Source organism: Oncorhynchus mykiss, chromosome Y, assembly GCF_013265735.2.
Source record: "Oncorhynchus mykiss isolate Arlee chromosome Y, USDA_OmykA_1.1, whole genome shotgun sequence".
Lineage (NCBI taxonomy): Eukaryota > Metazoa > Chordata > Actinopteri > Salmoniformes > Salmonidae > Oncorhynchus > Oncorhynchus mykiss.
In genome coordinates this window covers 2,619,751-2,647,558 of record NC_048593.1, presented here as the reverse complement: position 1 = coordinate 2,647,558, position 27,808 = coordinate 2,619,751, and the positions used below count along the sequence as shown (strand labels likewise).

General features: G+C 44.1%; 1 protein-coding gene across 7 annotated transcripts in view; it reads left to right on the top strand.

Annotated features, from left to right (window-relative positions):
- The window catches only part of LOC110509517 (GTPase-activating Rap/Ran-GAP domain-like protein 3), a 178,578-nt gene extending 175,004 nt beyond the window's left edge, over positions 1 to 3,574 (top strand). For all 7 annotated transcript variants that reach the window (XM_021590431.2, XM_021590428.2, XM_021590424.2 and 4 more), the window contains one exon: positions 135 to 3,574. In XM_021590431.2, coding sequence (XP_021446106.2) covers positions 135 to 303 — 169 coding nt within the window. In that variant the 3' untranslated portion in view covers positions 304 to 3,574. The remainder of the gene's footprint in view (positions 1 to 134) is intronic.
- Positions 3,575 to 27,808: the final 24,234 nt, after the last annotated feature.

Here is a 27,808-nt window from a genome sequence, read left to right as displayed (position 1 = left end):
TAGAAGTTTCTCATTTATGTGAACGGAAGATTTGCGTAAAAATTCTAGTCTCATGCGGTTATTTCAAGTGATATGAGTGTAAAATGTTATGAAGTAATGATTCAAACTGATGGGCATGCTCTGTGTCCAATCAGGATGGGCTCAAAGTCGGCCAACACGGACTCAGACTTCCAACGGCACTGCTCATTCAGCTCGGATGATGCGGCGCAAGAGAAAGCAGTGCTTCCAGATGAGAGCCCGCCATTGGCCAGCCCCTTCAATCTCTCCACATCCTTCGATGATGATGTCCTGGACCTAAAGTGAAGACAATCCCATCATGCACTTATCCTCCTCATCCCCCTCTCTTTTCTCCTCCTTCGGTCATTTTGTTTTGGTTGGGTTTTTTGTTTGTTGATTTCTTGTTTTTGTTTTGTTATCTCCTTTGTCTGGGTCTTCATCCTCAGACATTGTGGGTAAGGAGGAGTAATTGTGTAAAGTGTGTGTGCGTGTTTCATAAGCAGTCGGTCCCCGCAGTCAGTATGTGTGTCTGTGTGTTGCAATGCAGCGAGTAACCCAAAGAAAACGAGGTCATTTGAGGTGGTGTGGATTGTTCAGAGTACAGATGTCATTATGCGGCGAAAGGTTTCATCTATAAACGAAAACTGAATGTACACACCAAGGCACAACAAAAAAAAATGTTTTGAAACAGCACCCTCGCGAAGTGGCTACGGCTTACCTTTTATTGTATAATCTGTGATTATTTCCAATTACACTTTCAAATATAGAATAATATATGCATATTTATGTGTACATCTATTTATACATTAAGATGCATACACATTGACAGACATGAATAACTTTATAGATATATTATAATAGACATTTTATTCACATATTTAGTAAATGTACGATGTTTTATGCTCTCCGTGTCTGTCAGTCTTGTTCTATTTCCTTCCCAACTCTGTGTGCAGGTATACAGGACTGGACTAGAGGCAGAGTTTCCCACAAGTGCCACATCCCCACATCCTCCACTAAACTACAACTCCCATCAGCCACCAGTCACCTCTCCTCTAATTGGCTGGTCTATGACAGTAGCAGTCATAATCATGTATCCCTCTGTAGACACCCACAGTGACTCTGTGAGCTTGGTTTTAATACGCATATAGTCAAACACACCCACACCTCTAGGGCCTCTAAAAGCACCTACTGTCCTGTCTCTGGCTATCCCTGAGAATCCATGGGGTCCACGTCCTCACAGAATATACTCTCCTATACACAGATTGCAACCTTCCCAGACAGTTAGTTTACTTTGGCCCAATACAGTTTAGTCAGGGGCCAATTGGCCAGTTAGCGCATCGCCTTTACAGTGGGCCTTTAAAGTCTGTCCACTGTTGGGCCGCTAGTGGCATCGGCTGCCAACAGGACGCCCTCAGCTTATGTGCTTTATAGTGGTATGCAGACTCTTAGCCACCAGTTGTTCACTTGTTAGTTGGGTTGGAGAATTGATCAAGTGGCCAACTACTTCCATTTAGGAGTGCTGTAATGAGGTAACGTAGTCGGTCATAGGGTACATCCCAAATAACACCCTATTCCCTATTTAGTGCACTAATTTAACCAAGGCCCGTAGAGCTCTGGGTAAAAGTACAGTGCACTATATAGGGAAGAGGCCGCTATTTGGGATGCAGGCAGTGGATGAGAGACCAGACAGATGGTAGGTACTGTAGCCTACCTCGGAGTCCTTATAGGAGCTATTTGGAAGAAGGAATTATCTCCTCTCCAGCTGTTCACTAGGAGCAAGGCATAACTCACCGAGTTATGATGCATGTAGAGCGAGTCGGCTGAAACAGCATAGAGGAAGCCATAACACTTAACCTCCTCTGGTACCAGAGATATAGTAACCAAGCCCAATGAGTAATCAAGCCCAATGATTAGGGTGATATCAGCCTACCAGTACACGGGTCAGCGGTCAGACATCAATCAACCAATCAAATGTATTTATAAAGCCCTTTTTACATCAGCAGATGTCATAAAGTGCTATACAGAAACCCAGCCTAAAACCCCAAACAGCAAGCAATGCAGATATAGACGCACAATGGCTAGGAAAAACTCCCTAGAAAAGCAGGAACCTATGAAGAAGCCTAGAGAGGAACGCTGAGGGGTGGCCAGTCCTCTTCTGGCTGTGCCGGGTGGAGATTATAAGAGTACATGGAAATTTAACGGCAGATTGTTTTTCAAGATGTTCAAACGTTCATAGATGACCAGCAAGATCAAATAATAATCAGTGGTTGTAGTGGGTGCAACAAGTCAGTACCTCAGGAGTCAGTTGGCTTTTCATATCCGAGCATTCGGAGGTCGAGACTGTAGGTGCAGTAAAGAGAGAGAGAGTCGAAAACAACAGGTCCGGGACAAGGTAGCATGTCGAAGATCTCCACCGCAGGAGCCCGAGGGGTACATAACCGGACAGGAAGATCACGTCTGTGACTCAACCCACTCAAGTGACTCATATCTAGAGAACCATGGGAAATGTAGGGTCAACACTATGTAGCGTACTTGAGTCAGTCTCACGGTCTCGTGATGAGGTAGCCCTGCCTGCAACTTCAAAATCAATGTCACTCTCGGCCCTAGAGGGAATTTCCTATTCGGGTAACGGGCTAATGTTTAGGACGTTGCTTTCTCCCATGGAAGACCAGGTTCAGATCCCACCCTGACATACCGGAGAATATTGTCTTGGCAGTGTCTTATGTTGCTTCATCCTGAGTAGTGTTAGGGATGAGACATTGGCTAAATTACCATTTTGGCTATGTTGTTATTACTACTCTACAGGTCAAGGTGATATTGCTGAGAAGTACACGTATTAGGGAAAGTTATTGGCTAAAGCATGTGCATCCGTTCGGCTACGTGGAGAGCCCTCTGGGTGGTCGGCTTGCGACATGGCACCCCTCTTCTGATCTTGCATGAGCCCCCCGCTACCTTTTTATCTCTCTCCCTCTCTCATTCTCTTCTGTTACTCTCTGTAATTGCCTGTCTCAATGTGGCCTCCTTCAACACTATTACTCAAAACTGGAGGGATGAAAAAAAGGGAATAAATAACATTACTATTATTGCAATGGAATTGTACTTATTTCTTATGCTGGTTCTTACCATGAGTGTAGGTGAATGGGGGTGGGATGTCTGGTGGTTTGAAGGTTTATAATACAGATTCTATCACTTTGATCGTTCTCACTGTTTCTCTCCTTTGTTTACTTTAGCCCTGTTACTTTCACACCGCCCCGACTCCTTGATGTTTTCACAGTGTTTTTTGTATCTAAATCAATATTTACTGTTTAGGCTGTTGCTCAACCTCTCTGTGATATGAAAATGGAAGAAAAAAAACAAACAAAACACCAAGTGTCTTAAATATAATGTATCGCCATCGTTTTTAATGCCAAGCACTACTTGTAAATGTGTGTGTTTCAAATGAAACTGAACTATTATTATTATTAATATTATTATTTGAAAAATGGTTTCAATTATTGAACAAGTGCTGTAGACCACTGCTGTGAAAGTAGTAAATTCTGCTCATTGATATGTAATAAATATTTATGAAATTTGAAAACATTTTGTTTGTAGTCTTCCTAATAATGGAATTGTTATTTTTGGCGCTGTAATATAAAAAATAGCTGGAAACTTGATATGTACCACACTCTATAAGGATCTACCTGCTTCAACATTGTAGCTGTTTCCTGGAGTCAAATGGCCAAATTTCCCCTTTAGTGGCCTCATGGGTGAAATGTTAATATTTTTCATAATTAATATAAACTTGCAGAGAATCTGGTGTTTCTATGTCAAATGGTTTGTTATATTTCAGTCTTCTGTGATTTATATAAAGTGTAATATTGGGATGAAACTCTGACATGGTAGCTTTATTTCTTTTAAGCCCGTAACCATTTGTGAGGTGTATATTTTTGTTTCAAAGTAGATTTGTTTTAGACTACAAAGAATCCTTATGTGTGACCCTGATTTAGCCCACTGTTGTAAAATGTTACCTTACACTTTGTCCTCTCCCGTAATCCTTTAAAACCTCTGAATTATTATCAAACAATGTCATACTCATATACCAACCTAAAAAGCTGTCTGGCTCTTTTCTCTTGGTCTGTCCCCAGTTGTGGCCCTGATTTGAATGATTCATACATGAGCTTCAGCTAAAAGCAATTTAAAAAACATGCCTCTTAGACATAGTGTTGCTATTATTTAGCATTGGCAAATCTTATAATTGGGAGAGAGCATTAAAGAGAATGGAACCTTGAGATTTGGGAAAGTTAACTCAATGTGAGCTGAGCTCCGCTGTAAATAATTGTGTATTCATGATTATGTTCCAGTTTATTTTGCCTCGGAGAAGGTTTCTGTGAATAGAAGGATATCATGTACGTGTTTGTCCACTTTGTGGAGGTGTAGCATTCACAGCAGAGCCAGTATTCATGAAGTAGTAGAAGTGGTGACCCGGGATCAGTAAAACCCTTTAGAAAACAATGAATGGATACATCTCCTCTCGCATCGTCCAGTTTATGGAGGGAGACAGAAGATGAGTGGTGAAGGAAGGATGGATGGTGTGTGGGAAGATGAATGATGACGAAAAGGACCTCGCTGCTCAAACTAAACTGTATAGCTTCAGTTTTATTCTCACTCACTAATCTCAATCTGTCACTTCAGTCTTTTTTTCAACCTCTGTTCCCAGGTAAATTGCCTGGAGACCCACCCTCACCTCTCAATTCTGGCCACCAGTGGTCTGGATCATGACATTTAACTGTGCCCCCACTGATGAGATCCCCACAGGGTTTGAGGATCCACCTCTCTCATATTAAGTACTTTATTTGTCATTCATGTGTCTGTTTTCTCAACTAAATTCTATTTTATTTGTTATGTGTTGTTAGCCTACACATGCATTTCAGTCTATAACTGCTTTGTGGGTATATTAAATGAAATAAACAAGTTAATGACCCATGTTCCACAAGAAGAGCAACGTTTTCACATTTCAATCTTAAATATTGCTAGGATGGTCGTTCATGAAAGAATTAATAAATTATTGTAAATACCTTTTTGCTATTTGTAAGTTCAACATTATTCATTATTTGCTTCCAGAGGCAGTTTGGAATTCGGTACTGAGTGTTGCCACCGAGTACAAACAATTTTTACGTGCTATGTGCTTCAGCACTCGACGGTCCCGTTCTCTAAGCTTGTGTGGACTACCACTTCGCTGTTGAGCTGTGTTTGCTCCATAGACATTTGCACTTCACAATAATAGCACAGGGCAGCTCTAGCAGGGTAGGAATTTGACAAACTGACTTGTTGGAAAGGTGGCATCCTGTGACGGTGCCACGTTGGAAGTCACTGAGCTCTTCAGTAAGGCAATTGTATACACCTGTCAGCAACGGGTGTGGCTGAAATGTCCGAATCCACTAATTTGAAGGGGTGTCCACATACTTTTGTGTATATATAGTGTGTTTTAATATTTTTGTGTAGTTTTTGTTAGTTTTGGACTTCGGTAAAGGCTTTTTCGGTTGTTTGGGCACACAAACAATTATCCAGGCCAGCAGAAGTTCGGGAGCCAAAGTCTACGCCCCTTCATCCGTGACTGGTCAACTTTAGGGATTCTTCAATAAAGTCTTTGTTGTCATTCAATGAGACATGACTCGTTTTTATGCACATTCTTTCATTGAGAAATAATGCACGAAACAACTTAGTTAGATGCAAATTTCGGAACTAAGATCTCCTTGGCAAAAATGTTCAAATGAATAACAGATTTCATGAGTTATCTTAGATTAAATTAGACTATTTTGAGGAAGTGTACACTAGCTATGGCGTCTCAAAATGGACAAACAGTACTATTGCCGCTTCTTTGTAGTTTTTTTAAGGGAGTAGGAGAGCACACATGTTCTGTTTGCCTAGCCAACTTCGGATAGCCGCCAGCCGAACTGAAGCATGCCTTTAGGGAGGTCTGAAGTGCTTTGTTAGAACGCTGAAACAAATGAATGTGTGGGGGGGGGGGGGGGGGGGGGGGGTTCTGTGTTTGTGTGTGCATGTGTCTGTGTGTGTGTGAGAGGGTGTGTGTGTATGTCTGCATGTGTTTATCTAAATGTGGGGGTATTGACCAGAGCCGGAAGTTCAGCTTTTAAAGAAATAAATCCAGTCTTTTGAACCCCAGTCACTTCAACTTGGTGGAGCCCCCTCCCTTGCAGACCCCTCCCCCCACCCCCAGCACACACACCCTATACACTCTGCTGAGGGCACAATGAGGGAGTTGTTGGAGTATGAGGGGACACCTCAGGAAGCTGCATAAACACACAGTCCTACCACCTAACCCCCCTGCATCTGTACCTGCAGCATATAGAATGAATTGATCACTGAAAGAGATGAAGGTGAAGTGGACCGGCAGTGAAGGGAAAGTAAAATGGAAAGTAAATACACACTCCCCTTCAGCTGCAACGTGGTAGAAATGTATGTAAAAAACAATGACAAACAAAATTAACTGTAATATAATTGAATAGATATATTAAAATTAGAAAACAACTTAGATTGTTATATATATTAGGGTTGTACGATTTGCACCGCCATACTTACCGTAGTTGTATATGCAGAGCATGGGTAATGTGTGTGTTGGAATGTCACATGCTACATAAATGGTTGAACTGAATTCCTGTCTCCCATCTCATCATTACTGAATTGTCGAAAAGAAGTGGTTAAGAAACCCATGAGACATAATAAAACATTGGTGACGAGTAAGGTCTAGATTCAATCAGCTCAAGCGTTCACCGGCAATAGCAGACACCCGCAAAGTGGATGATTTGGTGGTATTCGAGGTCTAACTGTGTTCGAGCCATCAAATCCGTGAGCAGCTGCTCTTGCGATCATTGTCAGAAGACGTACCCAGCCCACTTGCGTTAAAAGTTCAGATCGAGAAAGTTTAAGCTATGTAGAAATAATTACACTCAAACTGAAAAATCATTAAACAAAATAATGAGGGTTTCTATCATCCTAATCGAGGTGTAGATTACATTTCACGTTCCAGTGTTTGAACTTGTAAACAAGGCTGCATGGGGTTTCTCTTAATGCAACTTGGTGCAACCAATGGCAATGTCCACTTTAGGCATGTTCCACGTCCGACACTGCCAAAACAACCACTATGCGGATGTCGGCTAAAGCGGATCTGATTGAATAGATCACTGAGTTTGAACCTACAGGCTTGTCAAGTTTAGAACTGTTATTTTCCGTGGTACAGTCTAGGCTAATGTTAGCACAGTGTATTGCTAGCAGAGGCAAGTGCATAGTCGAGCTTGCTAGCTAAGAGAGAGTTATCTTCGTCAATGATGGCAGAAAAGGATTTGAGACCAATGTCTGAGTGTGAAAATAACTTGATTAAAAAGGGAAGAATATACAGTGAGTAAAGGAAAATACATTTATTCAACTATGAAGACAAATTTTGTAATTAAAAACTGCTAAATGAGCAAACTTAAGGATGGAATGTCAATGAGTGAAGTAAATGAAGATCACATTTAGGAGCCTATTGACAAATAAATATGGCTGGAATTGTTGGAAACATTGGACAGTTTGATGAAAGTATTGAGCAGTGGAGTTAATCAGCAGACTCCATCACCATCATCTACCATCCTCTGTCCAGCTCCCTTCGCTCAAGCCATGAACTGACCCTTTCTCCACCTTTGGAGGATGCAGCTTTCAAAGACTTGGTCTCTATTGGTTAACCTATCATGATATATTGCTTGTTTGTTTTTTTGCTCTTTGAAGCGCTTGAAATTCTATTAAAAGCGCTATAGAAATGTAACCTTTTACGACTAGGGGGCAGTATTTAAAATTTTTGATAAAAAACGTTCCCCTTTAAACAAGATATTTTGTCACGAAAAGATGCTCGACTATACATATAATTGACAGCTTTGGATAGAAAACACTCTGACGTTTCCAAAACTGCAAAGATATTGTCTGTGAGTGCAACAGAACTGATGTTACAGGCGAAACCCAGATAAAAATCCAATCAGGAAGTGCTGCATTTTTTGAAACCGCCTCATGCCAAAGACTCCTTATATGGCTGTGAATGAGCTACGAATGAGGTTACGTTTTCTACGTATTCCCCAAGGTGTCTACAGCATTGTGACGTCTTTTTACGCATTTATGTTAAAGAATAGCCGTAAGGGACCACATTTAGCAAGTGGTCACATGGTGGCTCCCGCAGAAAATCTTGCGTAAAGTACTGAGGTAGAAGTTAGGCGCAGGAGAGTTAAACGGAGTGTAAAATGGAGTCTTTTAATAAATGTCCAAGTAACATGCTCCATAACACTAATAAGAAAAAATGAATATAGACAAATATGGGTACGAAGACCCGTCGCGCACCTATACAGAAGAGGCAGAGGAACATCACGCACTTCAGCCTCCTGGAGCGGGCCAGCCACCACCGGCCTGAGGAGAGACACATGGAATGAGGGGTTAATACGGTAATTAGTGGGCAGTTGTAATCTATAACATACCTCGTTCACTCTCCTCAGGACTTTAAACTGAGTGAAACTTATTATTCACAACTTACTAGCAACTAAAGTACATTCTAAACTACTCCCATGACATAAAAATCACCACTGAAATTCATATTTATGTTTCCATGTTTCCACCCAGCTTCCGGCAGAGCAGGCGGAGGGGCAGGTTGAGAGCCAGACCCTGTCCCCTGGTGCGAACACTGGGGCCTCACTGCGGCGACGGTCTGCACCAATTTTCTGGCGCTGAAGGTGGACGTGGGCTGCCTCCCAGGTTTCCTCGAAACCAATTGTCCACCGCAGGAGCCTCGGTCTGGCTCTGATGCCAAGGAGCCAGAACCGGCTGATACCCTAATACACATTGAAAAGGAGTAAGGTTATTGGAGGAGTGACGTAGCGAGTTCTGAGCCATCTCTGCCCAGGGCATGAACTTTGCCCACTCCCCCGGCCGATCCTGGCAATAAGACCGCAGAAACCTACCCACATCCTGGTTAACTCTCTCCACCTGCCCATTACTCTCGGGGTGAAAACCTGAGGTAAGACTAACCGAGATCCCCAGACGCTCCATGAACGCCTTCCAGACCCTTGATGTGAACTGGGGACCCCGATCAGACACTATATCCTCAGGCACCCCATAGTGCCGGAAAACGTGTGTAAACAGGGCCTCTGCAGTTTGTAAGTCCGTAGGGAGACCGGGCAAAGGGAGGAGACGACAGGACTTCGAAAACCAATCCACAACGACCAGGATCGTGGTGTAACCCTGTGAAGGTGGAAGATCAGTCAAAAAATCCACCGACAGGTGCGACCACGGCCGTTGAGGAACGGGTAGAGGTTGAAGCTACCTCTAGGCAGGTGTCTAGGAGCCTTGCACTGGGCGCATACCGAGCAGGAAGAAACATAAATCCTCACGTCCTTAGCTAAAGTGGGCCACCAGTACCTCCCATCAAGACAGCGCATCATCTGACCTATCCCAGGATGGCCAGAGGAGGGTGACGTGTGAGCCCAATAGATCAATCGGTCGCGGACAGCAGACGGAACGTACAGACGACCAGCTGGACACTCAGGGGGAGAGGGCTCTGCACGTGACGCCCGCTCAATGTCCGCGTCCAGCTCCCACACTACAGGCGCCACCAGACACGAAGCTAGGAGTATGGGAGTGGGATCCATGGATCGCTCCTCTGTGTCATACAGCCGAGACAATGCGTCTGCCTTAACGTTCTGGGAGCCTGGTCTGTAAGAAAGAGTAAACACAAAACGAGTGAAAAACATGGCCCACCTTGCCTTGCGAGGATTCAGTCTCTTCGCCTGCCAGATGTACTCCAGATTGCGGTGGTCAGTCCAGATGAGAAAAGGGTGTTTAGCCCCCTCAAGCCAATGCCTCCATACCTTCAATGCTTCTACGACAGTTAACAGCTCTCGGTTCCCCACATCATAGTTTCGCTCCGCCGGGCTGAGCTTCTTCGAAAAGAAAGCACAGGGGCCTTCAGTGGCGTACCCGAACGCTGAGCTTCGGATGCGTCCACCTCCACTATCAATGGCAAAGAGGGATCCGGATGAGCCAACACAGGCACCGAGGTAAACAGAGTCTTCAGGTGCCCAAAAGCCCTGTTCGCCTCAGCCGACCACTGCAAGCGCACCGGGCCCCCCTTTAACAGTGAGGTAATGGGAACAGCCACCTGACCAAAACCCCGGGTAAACCTCCGGTAGTAATTGGCAAACCCGTGGTTGGAGTCGGCCAATTACGCACGGCTGTAATGCGCTCGCTCTCCATCTCCACTCCTGAAGTGGAAATCCGATGCCCTAGGAAGGAGATGGATTGTTGGAAGAACAAGCATTTCTCAGCCTTGACATATAGATCATGCTCCAACAGGCGACCAAGCACCCTGCGCACCAGGGACACATGCTCGGCGCGTGTAGCGGAGTATATCAGAATATCATCGATATACACCACTACACCCTGCCCGTGCAGGTCCCTGAAGATCTCATCTACAAATGATTGGAAAACTGATGGAGCATTCATCAACCCATATGGCATGACAAGGTACTCATAATGACCTGAGGTGGTGCTAAATGCCGTCTTCCACTCATCACCCTTCCGAATACGCACCAGATTGTACACACTCCTGAGATCCAATTTTGTGAAAAAGCGTGCCCCGTGCATTAACTCAATAACCGTATTGATCAGAGGTAGCGGGTAACTATACTTCACTGTGATTTTATTAAGACCTCAATAATCAATGCACGGGCGTAAACCGCCATCCTTTTTTTTTCACAAAAAAGAAACTCGAAGAGACGGGTGAAATGGATGGCTGAATGAACCCCTGATGCAGGGATTCAGAGACATATGTCTCCATAGCCTCCGTCTCTGCTTGCGACAGGGGATACACGTGACTCTTGGGATATGCAGCGTCTACCAGGAGATCTATCGCACAATCCCCCCGTCGATGGGGTGGTAATTGAGTCGCCTTCTTTTTACAGAAGGCGAGAGGCAAATCGGCATATTCGGGGGGAATGCGCACGGTGGAGACCTGGTCTGGACTTTCCACTGTAGTAGCACCAACGGGAACCCCTAAACACCTACCTGAGCACTCTCGCGACCACCCCGTGAGAGCCCTCTGTGGCCAAGAAACAGTGGGGTTATGGCAAGCTAACCAGGGTAGGCCTAGCACCACAGAATACGCAGGAGAATCAATAAGGAAAAGACTAATCTTCTCCTTGTGACCCTCCTGCGTTATCATACACAAAGGTGTGGTTACCTCCCTGATAAACCCTGACCCTAATGGTCGACTATCTAAGGCATGAATAGGGAAAGGCATATCCACAGGAACAATAGGGATCCCTAAACTATGAGCTAAACTTTTATTAATGAAATTCAGGGAAAAATCAGGAAAAGAGACCAAGACAAACATTAGTGCAACAGAGGGCTTTGGATGAGAATGGTGCCTAACCTGGGGTGATGCCAGAATGCCCTGCCTGCCTTCTCTATTCCCAGAGGAACCAACCTAGCACCGACCAGCAGTGTGCCCTCTGCGACCATGAATGGTGCTCGAGCGGGAACCCCCTCCGGTCTCCCTGCGCACCATCCCTCCCAATTCCATAGGTTCGGGAGAGAGGGTGCGGGAGGATGGACCAACCAGACCCCGATCTAGACGTCCACGAGTAGCCAGCATGTTGTCCAGCCTGATGGACATGTCCACCAGCTGGTCGAAGGTGAGGTTGGTGTCTCTACAGGCCAGCTCCCGACGGACGTCCTCGCGTAGACTACAACGGTAATGGTCGATCAGGGCCCTGTCGCTCCATCCAGCGGCGGCAGCCAAGGTCCTAAACTCCAAAGCAAACTCCTGTACACTCCTCGTCTCCTATCTCAGATGATAGAGGAGCTCACCTGCTGCTTTGCCTTCGGGTGGATGGTCGAATACTATCCGGAATTGGCGGGTGAACTCCTCAAAATGGTCCAACGCCGTATCCTCCTTTCTACACACAGCGCTGGCCCATTCCAGGGCTTTCCCGGTGAGGCATGAGACGAGGGCGTAACTCTTCTCACGGTCAGATGGTACTGGGGAGACCGTGGCCAGATACAAGTTCAGCTTAAGGAGGAAACCCTGGCAGCCGGCAGTATCTCCGTTGTATCCCGTGGGTAGGGATAAATGGATCTTTGGTTCCGGAGGGAAAAAAGCGTTCAAGGGAGATTCCGGTTGTGGAGGTGGTGGCGCTGGAGAAACTCCCTGTCTCTCCCAGCGATCCATATTCTGGACAATGTGATCCGTGACGGAGCTTAAACAGTCAATCTCCTCCGCTTGTTCCCGGACGCGTTCCTCCACTTCCATGAGCGTAGTGTCCTCTCCTGCTGACTTCATATATAATGGGTCAGAGATTCTGTCAGAGAGATGTGTATAGGTGGCAGGGAAGTCAGGCGCAGGAGAGTCAAACGGAGTGTAAAATGGAGTCTTTTAATAAATGTCCAAGTAACATGCTCCATAACACTAATAAGAAAAAATGAATATAAACAAATATGGGTACGAAGACCCGTCGCGCACCTATAAAGAAAAACACTACACTGACAATAAACAATCTCTGACAAAGACATGAGGGGAAACAGAGGGTTAAATACACAACAGGTAATGAATGGGATTGAAAACAGGTGTGTGGAAAGACAAGACAAAACCAATGGAAAATGAAAAATGGATCAATGATGGCTAGAAGACCGGTGACGTCGAACGCCGAGCATCGCCCGAACAAGGAGAGGCAACGACTTCGGCAGAAGTCGTGACAGGTAGCCATTTTTCCAATCGCTTCTTATGAGAAACCAATTGTCTCAACGGATATATTATCGAATAGATATGTTAAAAACACCTTCAGGTTTGATTCTAAACAACGTTTGCCATGTTTCTGTCGATATTATGGAGCTAATTTTTTTAAAAGTTCGGCGTTGTAGTGACTGCATTTTCCGGTCGATTTCTCAGCCAAATGTGACGAACAAACGGGAGCTATTTCACCTACAAAAATTTGCTATCTAACTGGGAGTCTCCTGAGTGAAAGCATCCGAAGAACTTAAAAGGTCAATTATTTAATTTGATTGCTTTTCTTATTTTCGTGAAAATGTTGCCTGCTGCCAGCAGAGCCTAGCATAGCATTATGCCATGATAAACTTACACAAATGCTTGTCTAGAGTTGGCTGTAAAGCATATTTTGAAAATCTGAGATGACAGTTTGATTAACAAAAGGCTAAGCTGTGTCTCAATATATTTCATTTGTGATTTTCATGAATAGGAACATTTTCTGGGGGTATTTATGTCCGCTGCGTTATGCTAATTTGTTTGAGGCTATGATTACGCTCCCGGATCCGGGATTGATAGTCGCAAGAAGTTAATAAATTGTTATTATTAGAACGGTTTGAATATTTTGTTGTTGCAAATTAAACTTGTGTCTACATTTTTTGTGTAATGAGGCCAAAGACTACAGTGGCTTGCGAAAGTATTCACCTCCCTTGGATTTTTTTCTATTTTGTTGCCTTACACCCTGGAATTCAAATATATGTTTTGGGGGTTTGTATCATTTGACTTACACAACATGCCTACTACCCCTTTGAAGATGCAAAATATTTTTTATTGTGAAACAAACGAGAAGAAAGACAAAACAACTGAAAAATTGAGCATGCATAACTATTCACCACCCCCCCCCCCCCCAATGTCAATACTTTGTAGAGCCATAATTTGCAGCAAGTCTCTTGGGGTATGTCTCTACAAGCTTGGCACATCAAGCCACTGGGATTTTTGCACATTCTTCAAGGCAAAACTGCTCCATCTCCTTCAGGTTGGATAGATTCCGTTGGTTTACAGCAATTTTTAAGACATACCACAGATTCTCAATTGGATCGAGGTCTGGGCTTCGCCAGGCCATTCCAAGACATGTAAATGTTTACCCTTAAACTACTCGAGTGTTGCTTTGCAGTATGCTTAGGGTCATTGTCCTGCTGGAAGGTGAACCTCCGTCCCAGTCTCAAATCTCTGGAAGAATTTCCCTGTATTTAGCGCCATCCATCATTCCTTCAATTCTGACCAGTTTCCCAGTCCCTGCTGATGAAAAACATCAAATCAAATCAAATGTATTTATATAGCCCTTCGTACATCAGCTGATATCTCAAAGTGCTGTACAGAAACCCAGCCTAAAACCCCAAACAGCAAGCAATGCAGGTGTAGAAGCACGGTGGCTAGGAAAAACTCCCTAGAAAGGCCAAAACCTAGGAAGAAACCTAGAGAGGAACCAGGCTATGTGGGGTGGCCAGTCCTCTTCTGGCTGTGCCGGGTGGAGATTATAACAGAACATGGTCAAGATGTTCAAATGTTCATAAATGACCAGCATGGTCGAATAATAATAAGGCAGAACAGTTGAAACTGGAGCAGCAGCACAGTCAGGTGGACTGGGGACAGCAAGGAGTCATCATGTCAGGTAGTCCTGGGGCATGGTCCTAGGGCTCAGGTCCTCCGAGAGAGAGAAAGAGAGAAGGAGAGAATTAGAGAACGCACACTTAGATTCACACAGGAAACCGAATAGGACAGGAGAAGTACTCCAGATATAACAAACTGACCCTAGCCCCCCGACACATAAACTACTGCAGCATAAATACTGGAGGCTTAGACAGGAGGGGTCAGGAGACACTGTGGCCCCATCCGAGGACACCCCCGGACAGGGCCAAACAGGAAGGATATAACCCCACCCACTTTGCCAAAGCACAGCCCCCACACCACTAGAGGGATATCTTCAACCACCAACTTACCATCCTGAGACAAGGCTGAGTATAGGGGGGGGGGGGCAACCCAGACAGGATGACCACATCAGTGAATCAACCCACTCAGGTGACGGACCCCCTCCAGGGACGGCATGAGAGAGCCCCAGTAAGCCAGTGACTCAGCCCCTGTAATAGGGTTAGAGGCAGAGAATCCCAGTGGAAAGAGGGGAACCGGCCAGGCAGAGACAGCAAGGGCGGTTCGTTGCTCCAGAGCCTTTTCGTTCACCCTCCCACTCCTGGGCCAGACTACACTCAATCATATGACCCACTGAAGAGATGAGTCTTCAGTAGAGACTTAAAGGTTGAGACCGAGTTTGCGTCTCTGACATGGGTAGGCAGACCGTTCCATAAAAATGGAGCTCTATAGGAGAAAGCCCTGCCTCCAGCTGTTTGCTTAGAAATTCTAGGGACAATTAGGAGGCCTGCGTCTTGTGACCGTAGCGTACGTGTAGGTATGTACGGCAGGACCAAATCAGAGCGATAGGTAGGAGCAAGCCCATGTAATGCTTTGTAGGTTAGCAGTAAAACCTTGAAATCAGCCCTTGCTTTGACAGGAAGCCAGTGTAGAGAGGCTAGCACTGGAGTAATATGATAAAAAATGTTGGTTCTACTCAGGATTCTAGCAGCCGTATTTAGCACTAACTGAAGTTTATTTAGTGCTTTATCCGGGTAGCCGGAAAGTAGAGCATTGCAGTAGTCTAACCTAGAAGTGACAAAAGCATGGATTAATTTTTCTGCATCATTTTTGGACAGAAAGTTTCTGATTTTTGCAATGTTACATAGATGGAAAAAAGCTGTCCTTGAAATGGTCTTGATATGTTCTTCAAAAGAGAGATCAGGGTCCAGAGTAACGCCGAGGTCCTTCACAGTTTTATTTGAGACGACTGTACAACCATTAAGATTAATTGTCAGATTCAACAGAAGATCTCTTTGTTTCTTGGGACCTAGAACAAGCATCTCTGTTTTGTCCGAGTTTAAAAGTAGAAAGTTTGCAGCCATCCACTTCCTTATGTCTGAAACACATTCTTCTAGCAAGGGCAATTTTGGGGCTTCACCATGTTTCATTGAAATGTACAGCTGTGTGTCATCCGCATAGCAGTGAAAGTTAACATTATGTTTTCGAATAACATCCCGAAGAGGTCAAATATATAGTGAAAACAATAGTGGTCCCAAAACGGAACCTTGAGGAACACCGAAATTTACAGTTGATTTGTCAGAGGACAAACCATTCACAGAGACAAACTGATATCTTTCCGACAGATAAGATCTAAACCAGGCCAGAACTTGTCCGTGTAGACCAATTTGGGTTTCCAATCTCTCCAAAAGAATGTGGTGATCGATGGTATCAAAAGCTGCCCACTGCACTGAGGCTAGGTAACACGGTCACCACCGATAAATCCATGATTATCGAAAACTTCAATAAGCATTTCTCAACGGCTGGCCATGCCTTCCGCCTGGCTACTTCAACCTCGGCCAACAGCCCCGCCCCCCCCGCTGCTCCTCGCCCAAGCCTCTCCAGGTTCTCCTTTACCCAAATCCAGATAGCAGATGTTCTGAAAGAGCTGCAAAACCTGGACCCGTACAAATCAGCTGGGCTTGACAATCTGGACCCTCTATTTCTGAAACTATCCGCCACCATTGTCGCAACCCCTATTACCAGCCTGTTCAACCTCTCTTTCATATCGTCTGAGATCCCCAAGGATTGGAAAGCTGCCGCAGTCATCCCCCTCTTCAAAGGGGGAGACACCCTGGACCCAAACTGTTACAGACCTATATCCATCCTGCCCTGCCTATCTAAGGTCTTCGAAAGCCAAGTCAACAAACAGGTCACTGACCATCTCGAATCCCACTGTACCTTCTCCGCTGTGCAATCTGGTTTCCGAGCCGGTCACGGGTGCACCTCAGCCACACTCAAGGTACTAAACGATATCATAACCGCCATCGATAAAAGACAGTACTGTGCAGCCGTCTTCATCGACCTTGCCAAGGCTTTCGACTCTGTCAATCACCATATTCTTATCGGCAGACTCAGTAGCCTCGGTTTTTCGGATGACTGCCTTGCCTGGTTCACCAATTACTTTGCAGACAGAGTTCAGTGTGTCAAATCGGAGGGCATGCTGTCCGGTCCTCTGGCAGTCTCTATGGGGGTGCCACAGGGTTCAATTCTCGGGCCGACTCTTTTCTCTGTATACATCAATGATGTTGCTCTTGCTGCGGGCGATTCCCTGATCCACCTCTACGCAGACGACACCATTCTATATACTTTCGGCCCGTCATTGGACACTGTGCTATCTAACCTCCAAACAAGCTTCAATGCCATACAACACTCCGTCCGTGGTCTCCGACTGCTCTTAAACGCTAGTAAAACCAAATGCATGCTTTTCAACCGATCGCTGCCTGCACCCGCATGCCTGCCTAGCATCACCACCCTGGATGGTTCCGACCTAGAATATGTGGACATCTATAAGTACCTAGGTGTCTGGCTAGACTGCAAACTCTCCTTCCAGACTCATATCAAACATCTCCAATCGAAAATCAAATCAAGAGTCGGCTTTCTATTCCGCAACAAAGCCTCCTTCACTCACGCCGCCAAGCTTACCCTAGTAAAACTGACTATCCTACCGATCCTCGACTTCGGCGATGTCATCTACAAAATGGCTTCCAACACTCTACTCAGCAAACTGGATGCAGTCTATCACAGTGCCATCCGTTTTGTCACTAAAGCACCTTATACCACCCACCACTGCGACTTGTATGCTCTAGTCGGCTGGCCCTCGCTACATATTCGTCGCCAGACCCACTGGCTCCAGGTCATCTACAAGTCCATGCTAGGTAAAGCTCCGCCTTATCTCAGCTCACTGGTCACGATGGCAACACCCATCCGTAAACGGCACAGATGCAGAGCCTCGGTCTGATGCCATTAAAATGTCATTTACCACATTCACAAGTGCCGTCTCAGTGCTATGATGGGGTCTAAAACCAGACTGAAGCATTTCGTATACATTGTTTGTCTTCAGGAAGGCAGTGAGTTGTTGTGCAACAGCCTTTTCTAAAATTTTTGAGAGGAATGGAAGATTCGATATAGGCCGATAGTTTTTTATATTTTCTGGGTCAAGGTTTGGCTTTTTCAAGAGAGGCTTTATTACTGCCACTTTTAGTGAGTTTGGTACACATCCGGTGGATAGAGAGCCGTTTATTATGTTCAACATAGGAGGGCCAAGCACAGGAAGCAGCTCTTTCAGTAGTTTAGTTGGAATAGGGTCCAGTATGCAGCTTGAAGGTTTAGAGGCCATGATTATTTTCATCATTGTGTCAAGAGATATAGTACTAAAACACTTGAGCGTCTCTCTTGATCCTAGGTCCGGGCAGAGTTGTGCAGACTCAGGACAACTGAGCTTTGAAGGAATATGCAGATTTAAGGAGGAGTCCGAAATTTGCTTTCTAATAATCATAATCTTTTCCTCAAAGAAGTTCATGAATTTATCACTGCTAAAGTGAAAGTCATCCTCTCTTGGGAATGCTGCTTTTTAGTTAGCTTTGCGACAGTTTCAAAAAGGAATTTCGGATTGTTCTTTTTTTCCTCAATTAAGTTAGAAAAATAGGATGATCGAGCAGCAGTAAGGGGTCTTCGGTACTGCACAGTACTGTCTTTCCAAGCTAGTCGGAAGACTTCCAGTTTGGTGTGGCGCCATTTCCGTTCCAATTGTCTGGAAGCTTGCTTCAGAGCTCGGGTATTTTCTGTGTACCAGGGAGCTAGTTTCTTATGAGAAATGTTTTTAGTTTTTAGGGGTGCAACTGCATCTAGGGTATTGCGCAAGAACCTCTTTATCCTACCCCCTCCTTTTTCGAACATTCTGTTAAAAATCGCGTAACATTTCAGCGTCCTGCTACTCATGCCAGGAATATAGTATATGCATATGATTAGTATGTGTGGATAGAAAACACTCTGAAGTTTCTAAAACTGGTTAAATCACGGATGTGACTATAACAGAGCGTGTGTTTCATCGAAAAGCGCAAGAAAAACTGGTCATTGAAATCTGAAAAAAGTATCCATGCGCCCCTTTCATGAATTATTTAAAGGAAACCAAATTTAATATGGAAACGGATGCAATTCCTACAGCTTCCAAAAACGTAATTTTCATTGACAAAAATCCTTTGAGACATTACCAATAGATCCGTGATTACATCCAGCCTACCTCAATCGATTTTGGAAGATTGAAAAATGGACACTGTTTTCTTTTGTAGCTGCTATTGAATACAGATCGCCCAGTGATCAATTTGATCGCTTATTAACGTTTACAAATACCTAAAGTTGGGTTATAAAAGTAGGTTGAAGTGTTTTGTCAAAGAATATAGGCAACTTATATAATTTTTAAACATGACGTTGCGTGTTGGAAGAGAGCTTTTTTCGTGATGCAGACAGGCTATACAAATGGATATTTTGGGCATTCATGGACGGATTTAATCGGGAAAAAGACCAATTTGTGATGTTTATGGGACATATAGGAGTGCCAACAAAGAATATCATCAAAGGTAATGAATGTTTTATATTTTATTTCTGCGTTTTTGTTTAGCGCCAGCTACGCTAATTATTTTGTTTACGTCGCCTTCAGGCATTTTGGGGTGTTGCATGCTATCAGATAATAGCTTCTCATGCTTTCGCCGAAAAGCATTTTAAAAATCTGACTTGTTGGCTAGATTCACAACGAGTGTAGCTTTAATTCAATACCCTGCATGTATATTTTAATGAACGTTTGAGTTTTAACGAGTACATTTAGCATTTAGCGTAGCGCATTTGCATTTCCAGGTGCCTACTTGAGACGTCTGCGTCTCAAGTAGGAGCAAGAATTAAATTGAGTTCCTCAGTTAGGTGGTTAACTGATTTTTGTCCTCTGGCGTCCTTGGGTAGACAGAGGGAATCTGGAAGGACATCAAGGAATCTTTGTGTTGTCTGTGAATTTATAGCACGACTTTTGATGATCCTTGGTTGGGGTCTGAGCAGATTATTTGTTGCAATTGCAAACGTAATAAAATGGTGGTCCGATAGTCCAGGATTATGAGGAAAAACATTAAGATCCACAACATTTATTCCATGGGACAAAACTAGGTCCAGGGTATGGCTGTGACAGTGAGTGGGTCCAGAGACATGTTGGACAAAACCCACTGAGTCGATGATGGCTCCGAAAGCCTTTTGGAGTGGGTCTGTGGACTTTTCCATGTGAATATTAAAGTCACCAAAGATTAGAATATTATCCGCTATGACTACAAGGTCCGATAGGAATTCAGGGAACTCAGTGAGGAACGCTGTATATGGCCCAGGAGGCCTGTAAACAGTAGCTATAAAAAGTGATTGAGTAGGCTGCATAGATTTCATGACTAGAAGCTCAAAAGACGAAAACTTCATTTTTTTTTTGTAAATTGAAATTTGCTATCGTAAATGTTAGCAACACCTCCGCCTTTGCGGGATGCACGGGGGATATGGTCACTAGTGTAGCCAGGAGGTGAGGCCTCATTTAACACAGTAAATTCATCAGGCTTAAGCCATGTTTCAGTCAGGCCAATCACATCAAGATTATGATCAGTGATTAGTTCATTGACTATTATTGCCTTTGAAGTAAGGGATCTAAAATTAAGTATCCCTATTTTGAGATGTGAGGTATCATGATCTCTTTCAATAATGACAGGAATGGAGGTGGTCTTTATCCTAGTGAGATTGCTAAGGCGAACACCGCCATGTTTAGTTTTGCCTAACCTAGGTCGAGGCACAGACACGGTCTCAATGGTGATAGCTGAGCTGACTACACTGACTGTGCTAGTGGCAGACTCCACTATGCTGGCAGGCTGGCTAACAGCCTGCTGCCTGGCCTGCACCCTATTTCATTGTGGAGCTAGAGGAGTTAGAGCCCTGTCTATGTTGGTAGATAAAATGAGAGCACCCCTCCAGCTAGGATGGAGTCCGTCACTCCTCAGCAGGTCAGGCTTGGTCCTGTTTGTGGGTGAGTCCCAGAAAGAGGGCCAATTATCTACAAATTCTATCTTTTGGGAGGGGCAGAAAACAGTTTTCAACCAGCGATTGAGTTGTGAGACTCTGCTGTAGAGCTCATCACTCCCCCTAACTGGGAGGGGGCCAGAGACAATTACTCGATGCCGACACATCTTTCTAGCTGATTTACACGCAGAAGCTATGTTGCGCTTGGTGATCTCTGACTGTTTCATCCTAACATCGTTGGTGCCGACGTGGATAACAATATCTCTATACTCTCTACACTCGCCAGTTTTAGCTTTAGCCAGCACCATCTTCAGATTAGCCTTAACGTCGGTAGCCCTGCCCCCCGGTAAACAGTGTATGATCGCTGGATGATTCGTTTTAAGTCTAATACTGCGGGTAATGGAGTCGCCAATGACTAGAGTTTTCAATTTGTCAGAGCTAATGGTGGGAAGCTTCGGCGTCTCAGACCCCGTAACGGGAGGAGTAGAGACCAGAGAAGACTCGGCCTCTGACTCCGACCCACTGCTTAATGGGGAAAACCGGTTGAAAGTTTCTGTCGGCTGAATGAGCGACACCGGTTGAGCGTTCTTACAGCATTTCCTTCCAGAAACCGTGAGAAAGTTGTCCGGCTGCGGGGACTGTGCCAGGGGATTTATACTACTATCTGTACTTACTGGTGGCACAGATGCTGTTTCATCCTTTCCTACACTGAAATTACCCTTGCCTAGCGATTGCGTCTGAAGCTGGGCTTGTAGCACAGCTATCCTCGCCGTAAGGCGAGTACAGCGACTGCAATTAGAAGACATCATGTTAATGTTACTACTTAGCTTCGGCTGTTGGAGGTCCTGACGAATCGTGTCCAGATAAAGCGTCCGGAGTGAAAAAGTTGAGGAGGAAAAAACAAAAATATAAACGGTAATTAAAAAGTAAAAACCGTAAATTTGTCAGGTAGCAAAACAGGTTGGCAACAAAACGCACAGCAACTCGAAAACAAGTCTGCAAGTTGTGACCGGAAATGAGATGGAATTCACGACACAAGCGGTTCACAAAATGTTTCGTGTTAGGCTATAAAAATAGATTTTATCAAGCAAAAGACCATTCATTGTGTAACAATGAGCATTGGGATTGCAAACAGTGGAATATCATCGAAGGTAAACGATTTATTGTATTGCAATTTTTGATTTTGTTACGCCTGTGCTGGTTGAAATAGTTTCTTTTTATGGGGCTCTGTCCTCAGATAATCGCATCGTATTCTTTCGCAGTAAACACTTGTATTTTAATGAATGTTTAATATGACTATTTATGTAGCGATCACCGTATGTTGTCGAATTTAATCCCGCTAATGGGTTCGGTGCGCAGAAAGGTTAACAATGCTGTACAGGATTTTGCTTTCAAATTTTGGCACACATGACTGTGTTCATGGAAAACTGTAATAAGAGAGATGATATGGACAACGTGAGACATTTTTCAGCATGTTGCAACTGGGAAATATAGTTTTAAACAGTTTTCCATGAACATAGTCAAAAATAATGTTTGACGAAATTTGAAAGCAACATCTTGTAAAGCACTGTTAAAACTAGATGATAGGAACACTGTGGACAATTTTCAGCAAGTTGCAACCATGAAATAAGGATATAAACACTTTCCCATAAACAAGGTCTAAATCAAGTCTGATGCACTCTGTAAATACAATTTTTTTCAGTCGTGTTTAAACTAGATGATAGTAACACTGTGGACCATTTTCAGCAAGTTGCAACCATGAAAGAAAGATACAGTGCCTTGCGAAAGTATTCGGCCCCCTTGAACTTTGCGACCTTTTGCCACATTTCAGGCTTCAAACATAAAGATATAAAACTGTATTTTTTTGTGAAGAATCAACAACAAGTGGGACACAATCATGAAGTGGAACGACATTTATTGGATATTTCAAACTTTTTTAACAAATTAAAAACTGAAAAATTGGACGTGCAAAATTATTCAGCCCCCTTAAGTTAATACTTTGTAGCACCACCTTTTGCTGCGATTACAGCTGTAAGTCGCTTGGGGTATGTCTCTATCAGTTTTGCACATCGAGAGACTGACATTTTTTCCCATTCCTCCTTGCAAAACAGCTCGAGCTCAGTGAGGTTGGATGGAGAGCATTTGTGAACAGCAGTTTTCAGTTCTTTCCACAGATTCTCGATTGGATTCAGGTCTGGACTTTGACTTGGCCATTCTAACACCTGGACATATTTATTTTTGAACCATTCCATTGTAGATTTTGCTTTATGTTTTGGATCATTGTCTTGTTGGAAGACAAATCTCCGTCCCAGTCTCAGGTCTTTTGCAGACTCCATCAGGTTTTCTTCCAGAATGGTCCTGTATTTGGCTCCATCCATCTTCCCATCAATTTGAACCATCTTCCCTGTCCCTGCTGAAGAAAAGCAGGCCCAAACCATGATGCTGCCACCACCATGTTTGACAGTGGGGATGGTGTGTTCAGCTGTGTTGCTTTTACGCCAAACATAACGTTTTGCATTTTTGCCAAAAAGTTCAATTTTGGTTTCATCTGACCAGAGCACCTTCTTCCACATGTTTGGTGTGTCTCCCAGGTGGCTTCTGGCAAACTTTAAACAACACTTTTTATGTATATCTTTAAGAAATGGCTTTCTTCTTGCCACTCTTCCATAAAGGCCAGATTTGTGCAATATACGACTGATTGTTGTCCTATGGACAGAGTCTCCCACCTCTGCTGTAGATCTCTGCAGTTCATCCAGAGTGATCATGGGCCTCTTGGCTGCATCTCTGATCAGTCTTCTCCTTGTATGAGCTGAAAGTTTAGAGGGACGGCCAGGTCTTGGTAGATTTGCAGTGGTCTGATACTCCTTCCATTTCAATATTATCGCTTGCATAGTGCTCCTTGGGATGTTTAAAGCTTGGGAAATATTTTTGTATCCAAATCCGGCTTTAAACTTCTTCACAACAGTATCTCGGACCTGCCTGGTGTGTTCCTTGTTCTTCATGATGCTCCCTGCGCTTTTGACGGACCTCTGAGACTATCACAGTGCAGGTGCATTTATACGGAGACTTGATTACACACAGGTGGATTGTATTTATCATCATTAGTCATTTAGGTCAACATTGGATCATTCAGAGATCCTCACTGAACTTCTGGAGAGAGTTTGCTGCACTGAAAGTAAAGGGGCTGAATAATTTTGCACGCCCAATTTTTCAGTTTTTGATTTGTTAAAAAAGTTTGAAATATCCAATAAATGTCTTTCCACTTCATGATGGTGTCCCACTTGCTGTTGATTCTTCACAAAAAAATACAGTTTTATATCTTTATGTTTGAAGCCTGAAATGTGGCAAAACGTCGCAAAGTTCAAGGGGGGCGAATACTTTCGCAAGGCACTGTAGCTAGGTTCTGGTGGGCTGTAGTGTAGAGGTGGGGGTCCTCCTCTTCCTCTCCCTGGTGCTCCTCCACGTCCTGATAGTGAAGGAGGACAGAGTGGCATAGTTCCCTTCAGTAGGGTAAGATCTGCGCAGTTCATCCCATAAAATGGTCCTGAAACAATCTAGGGGCAGGGTGGGTGGCTGGTCTCTGAGGTCGGCTGCTGTCATGCTGCCGTTCATGGTCCCATGGTTGGTGGCTCTGGCTAGTAGTGCTTTCATGTCTCCTAGGCAGAGATCCAGACCGGAGGTCAGAGTCTGCAGCTGGTGTAGCCATGCGGAGGCTCCTCCATATAGGCTGGACATCTGTTCCATCAGTGTGGTCAGGTCAGTCATTTTCCAGGGTTGGTACTCTACGTAGTGTGGATCAGCTGCTGGGCGTAGGGGATACATGCTGGCTCCACCCCGTTCCAGGTCCCAGTCTTCCCTGGTGGTCACGCCTTTAGATCTTAGTCCAGCCACCCTGGCAGACTTCCGGGTGGCGGTCGCCCCCTGTGTTTCGGTCATGTCAGTCACCTTTCCCTTCATCATGCCTTCGATGTGGTACTCACCCATCCCTCTGCCTTCATTATTCATCAGGCCCTTCGCTTGGGCTATTGATTCACTTAATTCTCTCCTTAAGTGTTGTATTTCACAGTCTATTTCTGAACTGGTGGGTGTCTTTCTGTTGCTGTCCTCATCATCTTCTGTTGCCTGACTCTCGTGGATAAGGTAGGAAACGCCCACCTGTAGCTCCAGAGCCTACCGAGCCTCCGAGATCTATCAGGAGGGAACCGGCAGAGTTTCCGGGGAAGGCTCCTTCCTTGCATTGGTGTTCTCGCTTCTGGGAGGTGTTCCCTGGATGTGGAGTGCTGGTGGTGGGGAGTGGCTCTCACTCTATCTGCCCTCCTGTTATTCCGAAGCTCATAGCCCCATTGAGCTGGCCTGCCTGTATGCTTAGGACTGGGGCCTGTATTATGGGAGGTGCCCTGGTGAGGAAAGGGTTGTTACCGTGGAATGGGTTGTGTGACGGGCTCCGGTGATTTTGTCCCTTTGAGTATGGCGGGGGCTGAACTGCCTCCATTGACAATTTTGGATATGAAGGGAGAAAAGCGGCCACAGGGGGAGCCGTGGGCAAGTTCTCAGGCGGGGCTTTAACATCCCCGGTTGACGCACAAGCCACGCACATCATGTCTGGTTTGTCTTTTGGTAGCACCCTCCTACTCTCCTGTATGGCCCATGTCCCTATCTTGAGCTCCACCACCGCTCTCTCTCTCTCTCTCGTGCCTACTTTTTTGAACATGTGTATCTTGTTTCTCTCCGTCTCACTCGCTTTTGCATGCTCTACTGCGTCCTCTAGTTCTGTCTGCATATCTTGGAGTTTCCCTCCTGTAGGGGGGGTCCTCCGCTAAAATAACCTGCTTGTGTCCATTTTATCCGGAATCCTTTCCACACTTTCTCCACTTTCCCATACTGTTCTTTACCTCCCGCTCTATCAATCATACTCTGATCTAAATATTCATTGAATTTGAGTTTGGGCGTGGTGGCTGCAGACATTTTATCTAATTCGTCTGATAATGTGTATAATGCGTTATTTAGGTATATTCAATCCTTACTATGTGGTGTTTATTTCTATCGTTGTATGCTTAGCCCGTCCCTGGTCGAGACCAGGGATGTACTGCTGTGCTGGCTCATGCTTATCTCTTCCACCCCCACCCTCGCATACAAAGGGGGTTATCAGTATGTGACGCCCAACCACGTGTGTGTTTCTCCGGTATTTTATTTGAATTTGTTCAGCGATTTATTTAGGTATTTTCTAGAAATGATTCGGTGATTTCCTTTTGGAACGATGTATCAGTGAATTTAGGCGATTCTATAACAATCATCAGAATAATTCTATCTCTGTAGGAATACCAACAGCGGAAAGAGGGAAAAATAACAACCAGTCAGCATTCAGCACGGCGGCTAGGTTAACTCACAGCTCGGCGACTGGTAAGAACAGTATTCAGCTCAATGTCCGTCAATATTACACCGTTTATCTATTCACAGTATGGCAATCATTCCCCAACAAATGTTTTGTCTGAATTGGGTACAACAAATTCGCGGAACGTCAAATCTGGTTATATTAATTATAGTTTGATATGCAATTAAATATATGCCAAATTTACATGTACTATATGTATTCGACTACACCTCTAACATAACCAATTAAACAGTTTACAACTTATTTAATAGGATCTTTTACATGCAGATTCAGTCGATCTATTAATTAACTACTCCTCTAACATAACCAATTAAACTGTTTACAACTTATTTAATAGGATCTTTTACATGCAGATTCAGTTAATTATCTGTTAACTACACCTCTAACATAACCAATTAAACAGTTTACAAGGATCTTTTACATGCAGATTCAGTTAACCAGTCTCTATTTATGCAAGATATCTTTTAACCATGCCTTGATTTCTTAAAAGCAATTTAACAGCAATCCATACTCACGCTCAGTACTACTGATCAAAATTTGGTTGTAGACTAAGATACAATATGCAGATTTTGATTTAACAGGCTCTGCTTACCTTTTATGTCGAGCGCTCTGATCAGTCTCCTGAGGCAAGTTGAATGGCCGTCTCCTAGCGAGAGGTCACTCTTCCGTTTGGTTTGCACCCAATGATTTGTCTTCTCTCTCATCAACTTGTCCTAGATCGAATTCAGATGTTTAAACCATCCTCTGCTACCATTTTTGTTGATGATTTACTTACAGGAGAGTGAGACCAAATCATGGACGCTGGACAGAGTGGATTTCAGTTGTAACAAAAAGGCGCTGTATAATATATGAGCTATGTGTATGAATATATGTATATATGACAGTATTTTTCATTTAAATGTACGCAGCCTGTTGTCAAACATTGAAGGGGTTAGGATTTGGGCTAAATCAACTGATGCTGATGTAATTGTGCTTTCTGAAACCTGGCTCAGCAAGTCTGTTTTTGATAAATGTATAAGTGGTTACAATGTTTATCGCACTGATCAGGTTAAGAAATGTGGGGGTGTGGCTATTTATGTAAAAACCACATTCCCTGTAAGTGTGGCAAAGTCTGAAACTATATGTTAACAGTTGGAATTTCTTGCTTTGAATATTGAGGTTTCAAAGGGTCTCTCTATAACTGTGATGGGCTGTTATAGACCCCCCTGTGCTCTTGGTGATGCATTTTCTTCTTTGATGCACCTTATGTCTAAACTTCTTTACAGTGAAATTATCTTGATTGGTTATCTCAACTGGTGTTTGTTAAAGCCTGTGTCTGATGATTTAAAAATGATTTGTAATTCTATGAGTCTTACCCAATTGATTAACTCACCCACTCGCCCAAATCTTAAATGCCCAGATCAATCTACCCTGATTGATTTGATATTGACAAATGTTCCACATAAATATTCTGCAGTTGGTGTTTTTTGTAATGATGTAAGTGACCATTGTGCTGTTGTTGTTGTTAGAAATACTAAGGTTCCTAAAACAAACCCACGTTTTATTCGTAAGAGAAATTTGAAGTGTTTTAATGAGCAGGCTTTCTGTCATGATTTGTTTTATTTTCACTGGAGCAGATTGAGTTTATCCCTGATGTGGAAACTGCT